Source organism: Schistocerca americana, chromosome 9 (genome assembly GCF_021461395.2).
Source record: "Schistocerca americana isolate TAMUIC-IGC-003095 chromosome 9, iqSchAmer2.1, whole genome shotgun sequence".
Classification (NCBI taxonomy): Eukaryota; Metazoa; Arthropoda; class Insecta; order Orthoptera; family Acrididae; genus Schistocerca; species Schistocerca americana.
Genome location: NC_060127.1, coordinates 100,495,461 through 100,513,736, shown reverse-complemented (window position 1 = coordinate 100,513,736; position 18,276 = coordinate 100,495,461). Strand labels below are relative to the sequence as shown.

Genomic DNA, 18,276 nt, shown 5'->3' with positions numbered 1-18,276 from the left:
TTGTCAGCACCCTTTCCAGAGAGAAATGCCGTTTTGATGAGGTAATGAATTAATCCAGCACTTATGATGCAAGAGTTAATGCATAAATATACTGGAGGAGGGAATTTCAGTGTAGAAAAATTTTGAATTAACAATAAAATAATCCTGGTATCCCCTAGACTGGCTGTGGCTTCACACATGGCATCACCTGAAAAGAATGTAAGTGAGCTGCTCACACTGTACTCTAAATCATTTATAAAGAATACGAATTGCAGAGGGCCTAGACCTCTGCCTTTGGACACCCCACATTCAGCTGGATTCACTAGGTGACTGCCCATCAATTACTACAAACTGTCACTCTTCTGACAGGAATCTCAAGATGTCACAGAACTGAGACAATATTGCACACACCCACAATCTGATTAGAACCTGCTTTTATGAGGAATGGTGTCAAAAGTCTTGTGGAAATGTAGAAATCTGTAACTGACTCAAGATCCCACAGCAACAGCACTGATTAAACCACGAGAATAAAGAGCTAGTTCTGTTTCACTAGGAAGATATCTTCTTCCATAACGTTGGAACAGAGTAAATTTATCGAAGGAAAATTCAGTTGAGAAAACTAATAAATTGGTAGGCAGAATTGCTGGCTGCTACTTACCTTCAGTAGGTGAAATGAGTACTACTGCTGATCGACACACCCACACTATTTGATCAAGAGTATTCAGACACCCCTGTGTAATGTGGAATTGACCACTGGATGTCACAAGAGGAGGACCCATCAGTACAAAAGGCAGTGAGCAGTACTGTATTCTCAGTTGAGAAACAATAACAGCAGAATGTGTCGGGAGAGTGCAGTGACTTTGAATGTACAAGGTGATTATAATTAAAGTTAAACTTTCAAAACACTGTAGAAATAACACCACTGGTCACGATGACATCAAACTGCAATGTAATATTATCGGAGAAGGGGGAAAACGTATGGCAGAAGAAAAAAAAACAGTGTGAAAATTGATTAACAGATGATGCTGTATGTGTCAGAAAACGTAAATGAAACCACCTGTCATGCACATGACCCATTAAAGTTGGTACAAATACGCCATATACACAGCTTTTCCTCCTTTCGTGTCTGCAACATTCACCATGGCTGCCTTAATACAGGCTCCGGCTCTGCTTGTAGAGCTGTATTACAAGAATTATGACTGTGCCGCATTGCTCTGCAGAAGTTCAGACACTGAAGAGTTTGAAAAAAGGTGTTAGTCCTACGACTGCTGTGGGTCTGGAGAAAATGATTCAGAAATTCGAAAAGACAGGTTCTTTTGGTGTGCAACCTGGTAGGAGGAGGAAACGAATTCATTCAAAATCAGTGGAAGCAGTGGCCACAACAATGCTGAAGGAGATTAGTAGTGGTGTGCAAACGTGTAGTGCACAGAGAATTGCCCGACCATTAGACACACCTGTGAACACGGTGCGTAAAATCATATGAAACATCCTTCTTTGCTATCCATTCAAAATTACCCATGTGCACGAGTTGCTTCCTTTTGACCTGCCAGCTAGAGAGACCCTTGCTTTAGAATTTCTTGCTTGCATGTAACTGGACAATGATTGGCTGTGGAAGATTTTGTGGGCAGACGAAGCCCACTTCCATCTGACAGGATCAACCAGTACCACTTCATCCTGAAAAGGTCACTGTGTGGTGCGTGTTTACAGCATCATTTATCATCGAGCCATATTTTTGCGAAGAGACAGGTGCTTCCGGTACTGTTACCTGTACCGTCACTGGCAAGCGCTACAAGTGTCTTTTGCACAACCACATCATTTCAGCTCTCCGACAGTGTGGATGAGATCATTTTTATGCAAGATGGCGCATCTCCGCACACTGCAAAACCAGTTAAGCAGCTGCTGAAGCGCCATTTCAGAAATCCTAGAATTACCAGCCCCCATTTCTCTACAGCCTGGCCGTCCCGATCACCTGATCTTAATCCGTGTGACTTCTGGCTGTGAGGCTGTAAGATGTTGCGTTCAGTGTTCCGATTGCAAACTTGGCTGTATCGAAGGAAGACATTGCGCAACACAATCTGAATGTAACCCTGGAAACACTTTGATCAGTCATGGATCATGCTGATTCTCGATTTCAACTTGTTGCAGAAAATGGCGGACAGCATATTGAACGTGTTTTGCACCAGTCACACAGAAATTAATAATCCAATTTGATTTTGATTTATGCTTTTTATGCGGTTCTTGGTCTCAGGACAATTTAAAACCGATGCCATTGATGCTTTTTATGCGGTTTTTGGCCTCAGAACAATTAAAAACCGATTTTTCCCATCTGACATGATATGACCTTGCTGTGATGGATGGGCTTACATAACTAACAGTATCACACCTGTACACCCATGCACACTGAGTAGTAAGTTACTTTAACATCACACATACATCATAGGCATTTCTGTACGATTCAGTTATCATTTGCAGTTGACCACTATTAAAATATAAAGCTTACAGTGCCAATCTATTGCTAAATTTGATAACTATTTATTTTTCTACTGCCATACGTTTTCCCACTTCTCTGATAACATTCCGTTGCAATTTGACATCATTCTGACCAGTGGTGGTGTTTCTACAGCGGGCTTAAAGTTTAACTTTAATTATAATCACCCTGCAGATTAGTCATTGCATGTCACCTGTATAACATCTACATCAGGGACATTTCAGGCCTTTCACAGCTGCCCAAGTTGACTGTTAGTGATGTGACTGGACTGGAAATGCAAAAGAACATCCACAGTTAAAGGAAGACCAAGCAGATGTTACGAAATGACGGATACAGACCGTCAAGCAATGCAGAGAGTGCTTGCAAGAAAACACATGAAATCAGCAGAAGGAATCACTCACGAGTTCTGAAATGCTACTGACACTTCTGCTAACAGAGTGACTGTGCGTAAGGAGCTAAAAAAAAGGGGTACAACGGTCAAGGAAATCATCATAAGCTGCACATTTCTGTCGTCAATGCTAAGTGATGCTCGAGTTGATGTAAATAGTGATGCCACTGGGCAGTGGATAAATGGAAATGAGTGATTTGGAGTGATGGGTCGTGCTATAAGCTGTGGCAGTCTGATGGAAGGATTTGGTGAATACTTGAAGATGTGAACTATCATCATGTAGTGCAAACAGTAAAGTACCAGAAGATGATGTTATGGTATGGAGTGTTTTTCAAGGTTAGGGTTTGGTTCCCTTATTGCAGTAAAGAAAATGCTAAACACAGAATGATATGAAAACATTATACAGCATTGTGTACTGTTTACAGTAGAGGAACACTTCAGAGGCAAAAACTGAGTGCACGAGTGTGACTGCATCCTACCATAAAGCAGCATCTGTAACAATGGTTTGTAGACAATAACAGACCTGAAATGGACTGGTCTGCTCAAAGGCCCAACCTGAAGCCAACAGAACATCTTTGGGAGGGTGTTAAAATGTTGGCTTCACTCCAGACCTCACCTTCCAACACCATTACCTTTTCTTGTTTTGACACTTGAGGAAGAATGGGCTGCCATCCCTGTACAGACATTTAGACGCCTACTGAAAGTGTCCCCAGCAGAGTCCAAGACATCATATAGGTGAATGGTGGACACATCTCATATTAATGCTCACCAATCTATTTTTATCAGATAGTGTGTAAAAGGGTAAGGTGCCTACCTACTAGTTTTCGGAAGGGGAATGGGATATATTGGGTGGAAGGTTAGAAACAAAGGTTAGGTCACTCAGCTATCCTAGGCTGAGAGAGATACTGTAGTGGGGAAGAGGCTAGAATACACTATACATTACAAAGCATATACTTTATTTTCTTTATATGCACTATCCCAAAAGATAAGTCTATGAGGAATGAAAGTATGTAACATAAATATTTTAACTAAAGTTACAAACACTGAACATAGGTACTTACGTTTCTGTACATTATGAGCACTGCACAAATCTTCTCTTTGCTTCCGCAATGTTAGTTTCTCAATCTGCCATATCATGTCCACTTTCGTAATCTTCACACCAGTCACCTCGTAAGGATTCCAGTTAAGCACGTGAATGATACCTTCGAGCCACTTCTTTTTACTACCGTTCACAACTTTCGAAACCTTGAAGTCAAACCAGTGACCCAATTTATCTGTTCCATCCAGACTGTAATTAACCAAAACAGTCTGGCCACATTCAATCTCTGTAATGTCCAGAAGTTTACGCGACATTGGCCGAACTTGTGACAGCTTACACAACATGTCTATCTGATCGATGGTGCTGTAAAGGGGGTAACATGTTGTTTAAGGAAGCAAATTTCTTTAAAAGATTACATAAAAAATGTACAAGTCCTGCCCAACAAATGACGATTTACAAAAACAAAATACTGATTGCATGTAAGGTAATGTCATTACAGTGATTTCACACAGAAAACAAAAAAGTAAATAAAAGAAAGACCAATTTATTCAGATTTACAGAAACTAGTGTTGACTGCAATACACTCTTTGAAATTCTAAAGGTCGAAAATGAAAGGACAAAATGCAGGCTGAGATTAGCAATAAAATAATACAAAAAAAACAAGAATCTGTTAACACTAAATACAAGTTTAAGTGTTAGGAAGTCTTTCCTGTAGATGTCTGTCTGCAGTGTACCATTTTATGGAAGTGACGCATGGACAATAAACAGTACTGATAAGAAGAGAATAACTGAAATGTGTGTATGGCATATTTGGCAGGGAGTCCACTTTCTGGGAGTTTGGCAGCCTTGTGCAAGTCTTTTATATTACACTAATTCGGAGACTTGTGTATCGGCGGTGACGAAATGACGACGGCGACATGAAACTCACTCTCCGAGTGGAAAAAATCTCTGACTTGCAGGGGAATCTATCTAATGACAAAAAACAGACCTGATCTCTTTGAGGACGTCCACACGGAAATTGGTATCAGTGTTCATGACACAGTTGTGGCAACAATGATTACCAAAGAACAAAATAGCAACTAAAACAAGCAGAAAGTTATACATGTTCAGTAAACTGGGTAGAAAATCAGTAGTATCGTATCTCAATGAGGAAACTTTCAGCACAGGACAGGAGCATGTAGAAGAACTATGACAAGTTTAAAAGAATAGTTGACCATTCGCTGGATAAATATGTACCAAGTAGAACAGTAATGGCACGGACCCTCCATGGTATACAATCACTGGTCGTGGTATACAATCACTGTACAGAAACTTCTAAGGAAACAGAGAGTACTGCATAATAGGTGCAAAACAGAGCTTAAACCATAGATAGAGAGGTGCTGAATGAAACACATTTGACTGTCATGAGGGCAATGTGTGAAGCCTTCAGTGATTATTGTAGCAGACTTCAGTGATTATTGCAGCAGAATACTATCAAATGATCTCTCACAAAACCCACATAAATTCTGGTCATATGTAAAGGCTGTTAGTGCTACCAACATTAGTTTCCAGTCACTAATGAATGAGACAGGAACTGAAATTGAGGGTAGCAAAGCAAAAGATGAAATGCTTAAATGTGTTTTCAAATGTTCCTTTAAAAAGGAAAACCCACAAGAATTGCCACAATTTAATAGTCGTACCACTGAAAAGAAGAGTGAAATCAGGATTAGTACCAATGGCATTGAGCAATAGCTGAAATTGTTACAACTGAACAAAGCTCCAGGGCCTGATGGAACGCCTATCAGATTATATATTGAATTTGCAGTTAAGTTAGCCCCTCTTCTAACTATAATCAATTGTAGGTCCGTAGAGCAAAAACCGTGACCAGTAGTTGGATGAAAGTGCAAGTAACATCTGTCTACAAGAAGGGTAGTAGAAGTGATCCACAAAACTACTGTCCAGTATCTTTGACACTGATTTGCTACAGAATATTCTGAGTTCACACACAATGAGATATCTTGAACAGAATGATCTTCTCAATGTCAACTAGCACGAATTCCAAAAACTTGGATCACGTGAAACGCAACTCGCACTTTTCTCGCATGACATACTGATACCTTTGGCTCAAGGCAGTCAGGTAAATGCAGTATTTTTGAATTTCGGAAAAGTATCTGACTCAGTATCACATCTATGCTTATTGTCAAAAGTTCAATCATAAGGGGTATCATGCAAAATTTGTGACTGGATTGAGGACTTTTTGATAGGGAGGACACAGCATGTTATCTCAGATGGAGAGTCATCATCTGATGTAGAAGTAACTTCAGGTGTGCCCCAGGTAAGTATGATGGAACCCTTGCTGTTCATGTGTATATTAATGAGCTTGCAGACAATATTAGTAAACTCAGACTTTTGTGGATGATGTAGTATCTATAATGAACTACTGTCTGAAAGAAGCTGTGTAAATATTCAGTCACATCTTGGTAAGCTTTCAAATTGGTGCAAAGATTGGCAACTTGTTTTAAGTGTTCACAAATTTAAAATTGCACACATCACAAAATGAAAAAATATAGTATCCTATAAATCTAAGATCAGTCGGCTGGAATTGGCCAACACATGTGAATACCTGGGTGTAACACTTTGTATGGATATTAAATGAAATGATCATATAGGCACAGTTGTGGGTAAAGCAGGTAGTAGACTCCAGTTCATTGCTAAAATTTTAGGGAACTGCATTCAGTCTTAGGAGACTGCTAATAAATCACTCTTAAGAGCCATCCTAGAATATTGCTCAAGTGTTCTGGACTTGTACCAAACAGGATTAACAGGGGATGTTCAATCTATACAGATAAGAGTACCACGAATGGTCAATGGTTTGTTTGACTATGGGAGAGTGTTACAGTGATGCTGAAGGAACTGAGCTGGCAGTCTCTTGAAGATACATTTAAACTATCCTGAGAAAGCCTACTGGCTCAAGAACTGGCTTCAAACGATGATTCTAGGAATACACTACAATCCCCTATGTATCACTCACATAGAGATTAAGAGGACAAGGTCAGAATAATTGCAGCATACACAGAGGCATTCAGTCAATCTTTCTTCATGTGCTCCTTACATGAATGGAATGGGAAGAAACCCTAATAAGTGGTACAATGGAACATACCCTCTGCTATGCACTTTGCAGTGGTTTGCAGAGTTTGCAGAGTAAGGATGTAGATGTAGATGTGTTTGTGTAGCTATGTTAAGAGTTGTGGGTGGACAAGACACACAAGCTACTTGTCATCCCACAGTGCCCACACGCTTCTCGTTGAAGTAGAAGTCTACCAACATGAGATTTTCCTCCTCATACTCACTCGGTTGCATCCACTCTGACACACCACATGTCCAAATGCGAGTACTTGAATGAGTGTATGTGGTTTAGTGAGGCACCTGAATTTCACCTTTCTTCTCCACCAGATGAACAAAACTCTTTCAGCACTCTCATTGCCTAAAAAATACAGACAGCAATATGAATTTTGCACATTACTGTCGAATTTCACAGGCATTGAGTGAGACATCATCATCCTATAGGAATGGACACTACCCTTTTTGCAAGGCAAAAAACTATTAAGTTTAACATCTGTTTCACATGTTAGGCATGTAGCCTATAGAAAAGACTAATTCAAGCAAATGATCGTCTATGTAGGTGAGACCTGTGATATAATGACCTTTCAGTTTACAGTTGAATATTTCTCCCTTTTGAGGAGGAGATAAGTGTTTAACGTCCCGTCGACATCGAGGTCATTAGAGACGGAGCACAAGCTCTGGTGAGGGAAGGATGGGGAAGGAAATCGGCTGTGCCCTTTCAAGGGAACCATCCCGGCATTTGCCTGAAGCGATTTAGGGAAATCACGGAAAACCTAAATCAGGATGGCCGGAGACGGGATTGAACCGTCGTCCTCCCGAATGCGAGGCCAGTGTGCTAACCACTGCGCCACCTCGCTCCGTTTCTCCCTTTTGAGGCTTTCTTCTGTATCTCTGAATGCCATCAAAAATATTACTGTGCGTCTTGCAGTGCTGTTGCAACAATGGAGTTTTCAGTGAGCATCTTCTCTTTAAGTATTTTCAAGACTCAAATGTACTATCTAAACACACGCTCTTGAATTGTAAAAAGGCGCTCTCGTGGAATCTCAGTTTCTTGTTTCATGTTTGTCCCTAATGATTGCAAGTCACCAGTTTTCTTTGCAATAAAACCAGCATTTTAAGCAACATGAATCATAGAAAAAACCATTGCAGGTTCATTTTTCAGATAATTATCATCTGAAACATGCATGAAGATTGCATTTAAACGTGTAATCCATAATGCTAAAATGACTGTCAATGTTTTATATATTAGCTCCTCAGTCAATAACAAATGAAAATTTAATAAATCATAAAACTCATAATCTGGGTCACATTTTATTATTTCTACAATTAACCAGTTTTGGTTGTACAGCCACCATCAGATCTATTAGAGTAAAATGAAAGATTAAAGCGTTTCAGGATTTTTGAAACATGAAGGTTGTTCTGTTATACACAAACAGAAAAATTTCTTAAGCTTGTTACCTTATAAAGGCAGCAACGCAGAGGACGGGTAGTCAGAAACTGGATGGATTAATAATGTACACGATACTTACATAGATGGCCAAATCCTCAAAACTGTGTTATCTTTTGTACATGTTTTAGTTCATATCCTTTGCACTTTCAGGTTCATTTTACAGTACTGCTACCACTATTGCATACCAGTTTGTTTTAAGTGGTATTAATTCAGACTCTATTACATCCAGATGTTGACCATTGGACCACACTTCCTTATTTAATTTTACTAAAATGATCCGTAAATGTTAAGAAACTCTCTTTTGACTACTTTTTCTGACTTTAATTACTATCAATAAATACACTGACAGAAAAAAATTCGCAACACCGAGAAGGCACTGTGTGACACGACTGCGTGTTTCTAACATCTGAAAGATGATGCCTATTCAAATTTCACAGCAGTCACACGAGAATGCCTCTAGTAGTGCCACTATGAGGATGCAAATGAGGTTTGCTTTTAAGACATGCTGTAAAGGTCTTGAGTGTTAGTTACCTTTACGACCGGATGTGGTGAGATGATGTTAGTCATGAAAGCCTTTCAGTAAGAAAAACACCATTATCAACACTTTGTTGGGTTTGAACAAGGTCGTGTAATTGGGCTACAAGAAGCTGAATGATCCTCCTGTGATACTGGAGACAGACTTGGCAGGGATGTAGCCACTGTACACAACTGCTGGCTGCAGTGGTCACAGGAATGTACGGTCGCAAGAAGACCGGATTCTGGATGGTCGTGTGGCACTACCGAGAGAGAAGACAAACTGTTAATTTCAGGGACAGCTCCGAGTCAGATGCTCTGCAGCGTGCATTCCACTGACCCCAAACCACCACCATTTGCAACTTCAGAGGTGTCAAGCAAGAGATCAATGGAGGGCAGGGTGGAATTCTGATGAAAGTTGATGCCAGTGATGGCCGCGTGTCAGTTAGGGGGCCAGTTAAGGGCCTGCAACCCAACTGTCGGTGTGCTAGACACACAGGACCTACACCTGGAGTTATGGTCCGATGGTCCGGGGTGCACCATCGTGGTTACAATCCCGTGCACCCTGGCTATGAAACTGTACATGAATCTGGTGACTTGACCTGTTTTGCTGCCATTCGTGAATAGCATACAATCAGTTGTTTTCCAACAGGATAACACTTGTTCAAAGACTCCTGTTGTAACACAATGTGCTCTACAGGGTGTCTGCAGGTTGCCTTGGCCTGCTGGAACACCACATCTGTCTTAATTGAGCATGTATGGGACATCATCAGATGATGTCTCCAGCATCATCCACAAACTGAACTAACCAAATGCAACAGGCGTGGAATTCCATCCCACAAACTGATACCTGGCAGATGTACAACACAATGCATATAAGTTGGCATGCTTACACTTAATATTCTGGCAGTTACACTGATTATTAATGTACAAGCATCTCACATTTGCAATGGCCTATCTCACGCCTGCACTAGCCTGTGACCTTGCAATGTCAATCACTAAAATATGGTACCTACACAAATGTATTCCTGAAACTTCATTACTTTCCATTAATTATATTTTGATGTTGTGATCTTTTTCCAACTGTGTATTTACCATACTTCTTCTTCTTCTTCTTCTTCTTCTCCTCCTCCTCCTTCCTCTTCCTCCTCCTGCTCCTCAGCATTTGTCCCATGTGCTGGCTGGGTCCGCCGTTTTCACTCGTTGTCACCACTTCTTGCAATCTTGTGCCTGATCAGGGCGAAGGCCTTAGACTGTGAGGTCTTCAAGCAGGGTGTCAAGCCATCACTGCCTTGGCCGCCCTGCTGGCTGTTTCTCATTTACATTTAGATTGAAACTAGTCTTTGGCACTGTTGTCTCGTCTGTTCTAAGGACATGCCCGTATCAACATAGGCTGCTTTCTCTCATTTTGTCTACTATTGGTGCAATACCGTACAGCCTGTGAACATTATTTGTGACATGGTTGCGCAATGTTAATCCTGCCATCCACCTAAGCATTTTCGTCTCCGTAACAGCAAGTCTTTGCTCTGCTTCCTTTGTTGAAGCACCATACAGTGCAACTGGATGGATTACCGATCAGTTCACTTTTGATTTGAGCCTGTTTGGAATTTTTTTGTTGCATACTACTCCAGTAAAAGAACACCATTTGAACCACACGCTGCTAAGGTGGCTGGAGATTTCCATTGGCAGCAATTGTCAAGCCCAGGTACTTGAAAGTCCTTGCTGTTGGGAAGTCAACATCATTGTTTCTGATGGTTACAGAGTCATTCAAATCTATGGAAAGGTAATATGTTTTGAACACATTGAGCCGCAGCCCTGCATCTACAAAGCGGTCATCCCTGGCTTGGATTTAAAGTTGTAGATCATTCTTATCTTCACTAGCCAGTAACACATCATCAGGATACAGTAATGTCCAGGGTGAGGTTTCCTGCAAGTTTCTAGTGACTGTATCCATGACAGTGATGAATAGGAGCGGAGAGCAGATCCCCGATGAACTCGCACGGAAATACTTCCCGTAAGATGGTCCAGCAGCTGACTTTGGGTTCTGGCAGAGCAGTCTGACTCACTGAACGCACTCTTCAGGCACTCCACACTCTCATAGGGCAAGCCAAATTAACTCATTTGGACTCTATACTATCTGATCAAAAGTATCCAGACACCCATTAGTGGCCATTAATGTGGAGTATGTCCACCCTTCACTTTTATGACTGCCTAAACTCTGCTGACGACACTTTTGATAGATTTCCAATGTCTGTACATGAACAGCAGCACATCCTTTCTCAACAGCTGAAACCAAAGAAGCTAGGGATGTTGGCCTGGCCACTAGGTTCTGAAGCCAGGTTGACTTTGTAACTCATCCCATCATTATCCCAAAGATGTTCCATTGGGTTCCAGATTGGAACACTGGGCAGGCCAGTCTGTTTCAGAAATGTTATTGTCCACAAACCATTGCCTCACATATGCTGCATTATAACAGGGTGCATTGTCAAGCCGATTCAATCTTAGTCCCCAAATCATTCCCGTACTGTATGCAGTACATGATGCTGTCAAATGTGCTCGTATCCTTTCCCATTTAGTGGTTTTTCAAGCGCAAACAGGGGACAACACCCTAACCACAAAAAAAACACCTCAATAGCCTAACACCACCTCTGCACTTCACTGTTGACACTACAAATTATGGCAGCTAACGTTCTCCAGGCATTTGCCAAACCCAAACCCTTCCATCGGATTGCCACAAGTTATACCGCGATTCATTCACTGTCCCGAGACATCCCTCTTCACACCACCTCCAGCACTGCTTAGCACTAACTTCAGAAATGTGTGGCTTACAAGAAGTTGTTCGTCCACTGTATCCCATTCTTTTTAACTCCCTGTAGACAGTCATTATGCTAACTGGACTGCTGGTGGCTGGTTTCATCTGACTTTACACACCCACTCTTTGGAATGTCTGCCTGACTTTTGTTTTGGCTGTGTTGTTTCTTCATCTATCCACTTCACAATCACATTACCAACAGTCAACCTGCACAGCTTTAGAAGTGTTATAATGTTCCTGATGGATTTATTACTCAGGTGACATCCAGCGACTAGTCCAAATTGAACTCGCGAAGCTCTCCTGACTGACCTATTCTGTTGTTACTGCTACTCTGCTGACAACACAACACTCCCTGCCTCGTTTTATACTGGCAGGTCCGCTTCTCGTGACATCTAGTGCTCAATTCCACGATACATAGGGGTGTTCAAAAGCTTTTGATCAGACAATGTATTAAAGATCTGTCACAGCTGGTACTGCCAGTGCCAAGATTTGGAACTGTTACCCATTACTGAAGTATCGTGTACATTATTGTCAATTCAGTCACATTACTGTGTTCCCTTTGTTACTGCTTTACAAGTTAAAAAGCTATTTGCACATTCATCTTTCCTAAACTGAGAAATAATGTTATTTTTTTATTTTTTCTTATAGATTTGAGAATGGTTGTAACGCCAAAATCAGGTGTGTGTTAAAACAGAATAAAATGTGACAGAGACTTTGAATTCTATGATTTACGGGGATTTACAAAAAAACATTTCCACAACATGATTCTTAATTAGTCCCACAAGGTATGCTGGAGAACTTATGTGAAGTTTTTTGAGATAGGAGATAAGGTATAGGTGGAAGTAAAGCTGTAAGGGCACGTCACACATTATGCTCACATAGCTCAATTGGTAAAACACTTGCGCACAAAAGGCAAAAGTCCCAGGTTCGAGTCTCCGTGTGGCGCAATTTTAATCCGCAAGGAAGAGACGAAGGTGATGTTTTGAAAATTATGCTAAGTGCCGCCCAATTGCAGGTGACACTGAAACCATTATTGGTACATCTACTATCCCCCAGGTAGCATATGCTGTCATCAGATCAAATAATCTTTCCAGGTGTTGGGACCTAAACACCCCCCACCCCCGGTCCAAATGAGTGCGAAGACTGGTTTGATGCAGCTAACCCTGCCAGCCTACGCTTTTCATTTGTAAATAACTATTCCAAGCTGCTTATTGTATTTGAGCCCTGGTCTCCCCTCGCCAACGTAACTATACCTTGATGCCTCAGGTAGTGTTCTCTGCACCTACGCCTTCATTCATTTCAGCTATGCCACAAATTTATTTCCTCCCCAATTTGTTTCAATACCTCTTCATTCGTTACCCAGCCTATCCACCTACCTCCATCATTCTTTGTCCCACCACATTTCAAAAACTTCTATTCTCCTTTCGTACGTAGTGCTTATAATCCATGTTTCACTTTATAAGGTTACACTCCAGACAAACTGCTTCTGAAAAGACTTCCTAACACTTAAATTTATATTTACTGTTAACATATTTCTTTTTTCAGATGAGCTTATTTTGCTGATCTCGGCCTTGTGATACCAATTCTGGAGCTACTTGACCGAGTAGCAGCTGCTCACAATCTGAGAAACAGCCAAGAGAGTGGTGTGCTGAGCACCTACCCATCCATACCTCATCCACATGACGCCGCAATGCAGAGGATGACACGGCAGCTGGTAGATATCCCTTGGGCCTTCACGGGCTGTGTTCCTCCCAATCCCCCCCCCCCCCCCCATTCCCTCTTCCACCCCTGCCACTCCTTAACGCCAATTCACACTGGCCGTCACATCGCGGTGTGTTCACACTGTCTATCATGTCAAATCACATTAATTCTCTTAACCCATTACTGAACAGTGAAAGTGTTGTTACGAGTTATCATCTGCGACACACGAGTCAGAGTATAGTTTCGGAATTGAGGAACTAACAACAATTAAGTTTATCAATCACCAAAGCAAATCTCATAACATATGTCCTCCATAATTTTTTGCGTAGTGAAGTGCTGAGAATTGAAACAACTTTTCAATACATCAACATTTATTTGCAGGAAAAAACTTATACAAACAATACTTATGAGGGAATAAACAGAGCCCGTTTACCTCATCCACATCTTTTTCTTCCTTAGATAACTAATAATGTCACAAATGACTGTATTTTTCTCCTTCACTTGCGCTGACTTTTTCACTTATAATGTTATTCAATGACAATTGCTTCATTAACTTGTGTTCTTATTTGTATACAGTATGGATGTCAGATCTGTTTGTTATTGGAAAACCTAAATAATTTTTCAAACAATGTAAAATCCAGGACAGAATAACAATAATATTATAAAAAGGACAGATTGCTACTCATCATACATGTTGAGGAAACAAAAGCCATGGGTTATCTCCTAATATTGTGTTGGACCTCCTTTAGTCCAGTACAGTGCAGCAACTCGACGTGGGATGGACTCTGACAAGTTGTTGGAAATCCCCTGCTGCCTTTACAGCCGTCCATGATTGTGGAAGTGTTGTCAGTGCAGGATTATGCACACAAACCGATCTCTCGATTGCGTCCCACGAATGTTCGATGGGATTTATGTAAGGAGATCTGGGTGGCCAGATCATTTGCTCAAACCATCCAGAATGTTCTTGAAACCAATCAAACAATTGTGGCTCAGTGAAATGACAAACTGTCATTCGTAAAAATTCCATCATTGTTTGGGGATATAAACTCCACAAACAGCTGGAAATGGTCTCCAAGTAGCCAAACGTAAACATTTCCAGTCAAATATTGGCTCAGTTGGACCAGAGGACTCAGTTCACTCCATGTAAACACAGCACACACCATTACGGAACCACCACCAGCTTGCACAGTGCCTCTTTCACAACTTGGGTCCACAGCTTCGTGAGGTCTGGCCACACTTGAACTCGACCATCAGCTCTAGCCAACTGAAATTGGGACTCATCTGACCAGGCCAACTGTATCGGTCAAGAGCCAAGGAGAACCACTGCAGGCACTCACGTCAGTCATCTGTTGTCATAGCCCATTAACATGAAATTTTGTTGCAATATCCTAATGGATACATTTGTTGTACATCCTACATTGATTTCTGTGGTTATTTCTTGCAGTCCTGCTTGTCCGTTAGCACTGACAACTATATGCAAACATCACTGCTCTGTCATCAAGTGAAGACCATCGGCCACAGAGTTGTCTTTGGTGAGAGGTAATGCCCGCAATTTCATATTCTCGAAACACTCTTGACACTGCAGATTTTGGAATACTAAATTCCCTAAAAATTTCTGAAATGGAATGTCCCACGCATCTGGATCCAACAACCATTCTGCATTCAAAGTCTGTTAATTCCTGTTGTGTGGCCATAATCACATCAGAAACCTCTCCACATGAATCACCCGAGTACAAATGACAGCTCTGCTGATGCACTGCCCTTTCATACCTTGTGCACACGATACTACTGCCATCTGTATACGTGCATATTGCCATCCCATGACTTTTGTCACCTCAGGGTGAAGGAGACATTGAGTCACACACAGGCACAACAAAAAGATTGTTATAAAAATTATCCATTACATCTTGTGTAGTGGTACAGCAACCTTCTATGGCTATTATTTAAAAAAAAAGTTGTAGGTTGCACAGTATTCTTTATTAAGATAGGAACAATGCATTTCACCCAGATAGGGCATCATCAGGTTGTTATAAAACCAGAAAATTCTCTGCCAGAAAGCATCCATCAAGAAGATAAGACACCAAATAAAACATACTAAAAGCCTGTCATTGTATCCATGAAGTTGCCTTTCAATACATTTTATCTAGTATCTTGCCTCCTTGACAGATGCTTTTTGGCAGAAAATTTCTGATTTTTTAACACAACCTGATTATGCCTTATCCAGGCAAAATGTATTGTTCTTAAGTTAATAAAAGTACTGTGCAACTACAACCATTTTGTAAACAGTTGAAAGACTTGTCATACATTTCAGCTTCCCGCAAAAAGGTCTTCTTCTAAAGTAGAAAACACACACATTCACACAAGCACAACTCACACACACATGACCACTGTCTCTGGCTGCTGGGGCCACATTGCTTATGGCAATCCCACCTGCCAGTAAAGACTCCACCACTGTAATTTTGAACCTCAAGGATTACCTGGCAGAGGGACTCTGTCAGCTATCAGATTCCTACAAAACTTGTCATAGTGACCCCATTCCGAAATCCAACAGCATTCCCAGTTTCTCCTTAAATCTTTAGTCCCACCACAGAACCTCTCCCAAGTATCTCTCTCCTCACCCATACCACTCCCAGCACTCTTAACTTCTACATTCTTTCTGAAATTCATAAACCCAACTGCCCAGAATAACCTATTGTGTCCAGTTATTGTGCCCCCTCTAAGAGAATCTCTGCTCTTGTGGGGGCAGCACCTTCAGCTAATTTCCCTGTAGCCTACCCTCCTACATAAAATACAATTACCATTTTCTCCATTGCCTCTCCACAATTCCTGTTCTTTTACCATATGGTGCCTTGTTCACAACTACTGATGCCATCTTCCACTACACTAACATCCTTAATGTCAACAGCCTTGCCCTTATTAGACACTACCTTTCCCAACGCCTGACTGATTTCAAACTTAGAACCTCTTTCCTGGTCACCGTGACCAACTATATCTCCACGTACTTTTTTTTACTTCACCTTTGAAGACATTACCTACAAACAAATCCACGGTGCAGCAATGGCCGCCTGCATGGCAGCATCCTGCGCAAACCTATTCGAGGGCCATCTAGAGGAATCCTTCGTAAACACTCAGAATCCCAAAACTCTCAACAGTTTCAGATTCATTGATGACGCCTTCGTGATTTGGGCTTGGGGTGCTGACACCCTCTCGACATTCCTCCGGAACCCCAATATCATTGCTTGTCCCCTGGTCCCACTCAATTGCAACAAGCCACCTTCCTTGATGCTGACCTCCACCTCAAAGAAGGCTATATCAGTACCTCAATCCATATAAAACCAACCAACCACCAGAAATACCTCCACTTTAACAGCTGCCACCCATCCCTTCCATACAGCATAGCCACTAGTGACTGTAGCAATTGTAGTAAAGAGTAGTTCCCCTCTCACTGACTGAAATTACCTCACAACCATATACAAAAACAGATCTCCTGTGGCTTTCCCTCCAGTCACCTACCACCTCTCACACACCCACTGTCTGCCCACAAAGGTGCACTCTACTCATGACTAAGTTCCACCCAGGACTGGAGCAAAGGAATCACATTATTCGCTAGGATTTCAAACACCTCTCATCATGCCCTGAAATGAGATATATCCAACCAACTATCCTTCCCACTCTTCCCGTAGTGGTATTCTGCTGTCCACTGAATCTACGCAATATCCTAGTCCATCCCCACTCCACCCCCACTCCCAACCCCTTTTCTCATGGTTCATATTCCTGTAACAGACCTACATGCAAGACTGCCCCATGCATCCTCCCATCACCTGCTCCAGTCCAGTCACAGGCATCATCTATTCCATCAAAGGCTACATGTGAAAGCAATCATGTCATCTATAAACCAAGCTGCAACCACTGTGTTGCATTTTCTGTGGACATGGCAACCAACAAGCTGTCCATCTGCATGAATGGCCACTGACAAACTGTGGCCAAGGGACAGCTGAACCACCCAGCAGCTGAACATGCTGCCCTAGACAATGTGCTACAGTTTCATCACTGCCTGCACAATCCGGATCCTTCTCATCGACACCAGCTTTTCTGAACTGCACAGGTGGGAATTCTACCTGAAATATATGCTATGTTCCTGGAACGACCTTGGCATCCACCTTCTTAGTCCCTAATCCACCTTCATTAGTCCCTGTCCTTCAGCCACCTATCCCTTTCCCTGCCCCTACTCAATTACACAGCCTTCTATTCCACCAACACACCTGCTAGCCTTTTCCTCTTCCTCCCTTTCTGCCCCCCCCCCCTCCCAAGCCACTCAACTGCACCTAGCAGTGCTACCCCATCGCCACCATGTCCCTGCATGCTCCCACAGTCAGAACTACACCGACCCCCCCCCCCCCTCCCTGCCACAGCCACTAATCCCCACCACTCATTGCTTCTTCCATCGAGTGCAGTTGCTGTATGCAACCCGGCCTCTGCAGCCAGAGACAACCGTCGTGTGGCTGTGTGCGTGTACGCTTTCTACTTTACAAGAAGGCCTTTGGGCTAAAAGCTCAAACTTTCTTCCGGAGGAACCTTGATGTGAAATGAATGTTGGCTGACTGATTGTGTGAAAACTGTCATTTGAAATGCATTCTGGAATGGTTAGAGGTGATGTGACATGAAGTGAAGACCAGTGCAAATTGGACTTTATTTCTTCTATTATTACTTCCTTTTCTACCCAAATAGCAAAATCCAGCAGCTACTCCCCCCAGAGCATTACTTAATTTAATTTGACTACAGGCCATAAATTTCATTTTCATCT

General features: G+C 41.9%; 1 protein-coding gene across 1 annotated transcript in view; it reads right to left on the bottom strand.

Moving 5' to 3' along the window:
• LOC124551202 (E3 ubiquitin-protein ligase UHRF1-like) overlaps nucleotides 1-18,276 on the bottom strand; it is a 149,548-nt gene that overhangs the window by 88,252 nt on the left and 43,020 nt on the right. The window contains exon 5 of the mRNA XM_047126193.1: nucleotides 3,917-4,257. Within this exon, the coding sequence (XP_046982149.1) occupies nucleotides 3,917-4,257 (341 nt within the window). The remainder of the gene's footprint in view (nucleotides 1-3,916; nucleotides 4,258-18,276) is intronic.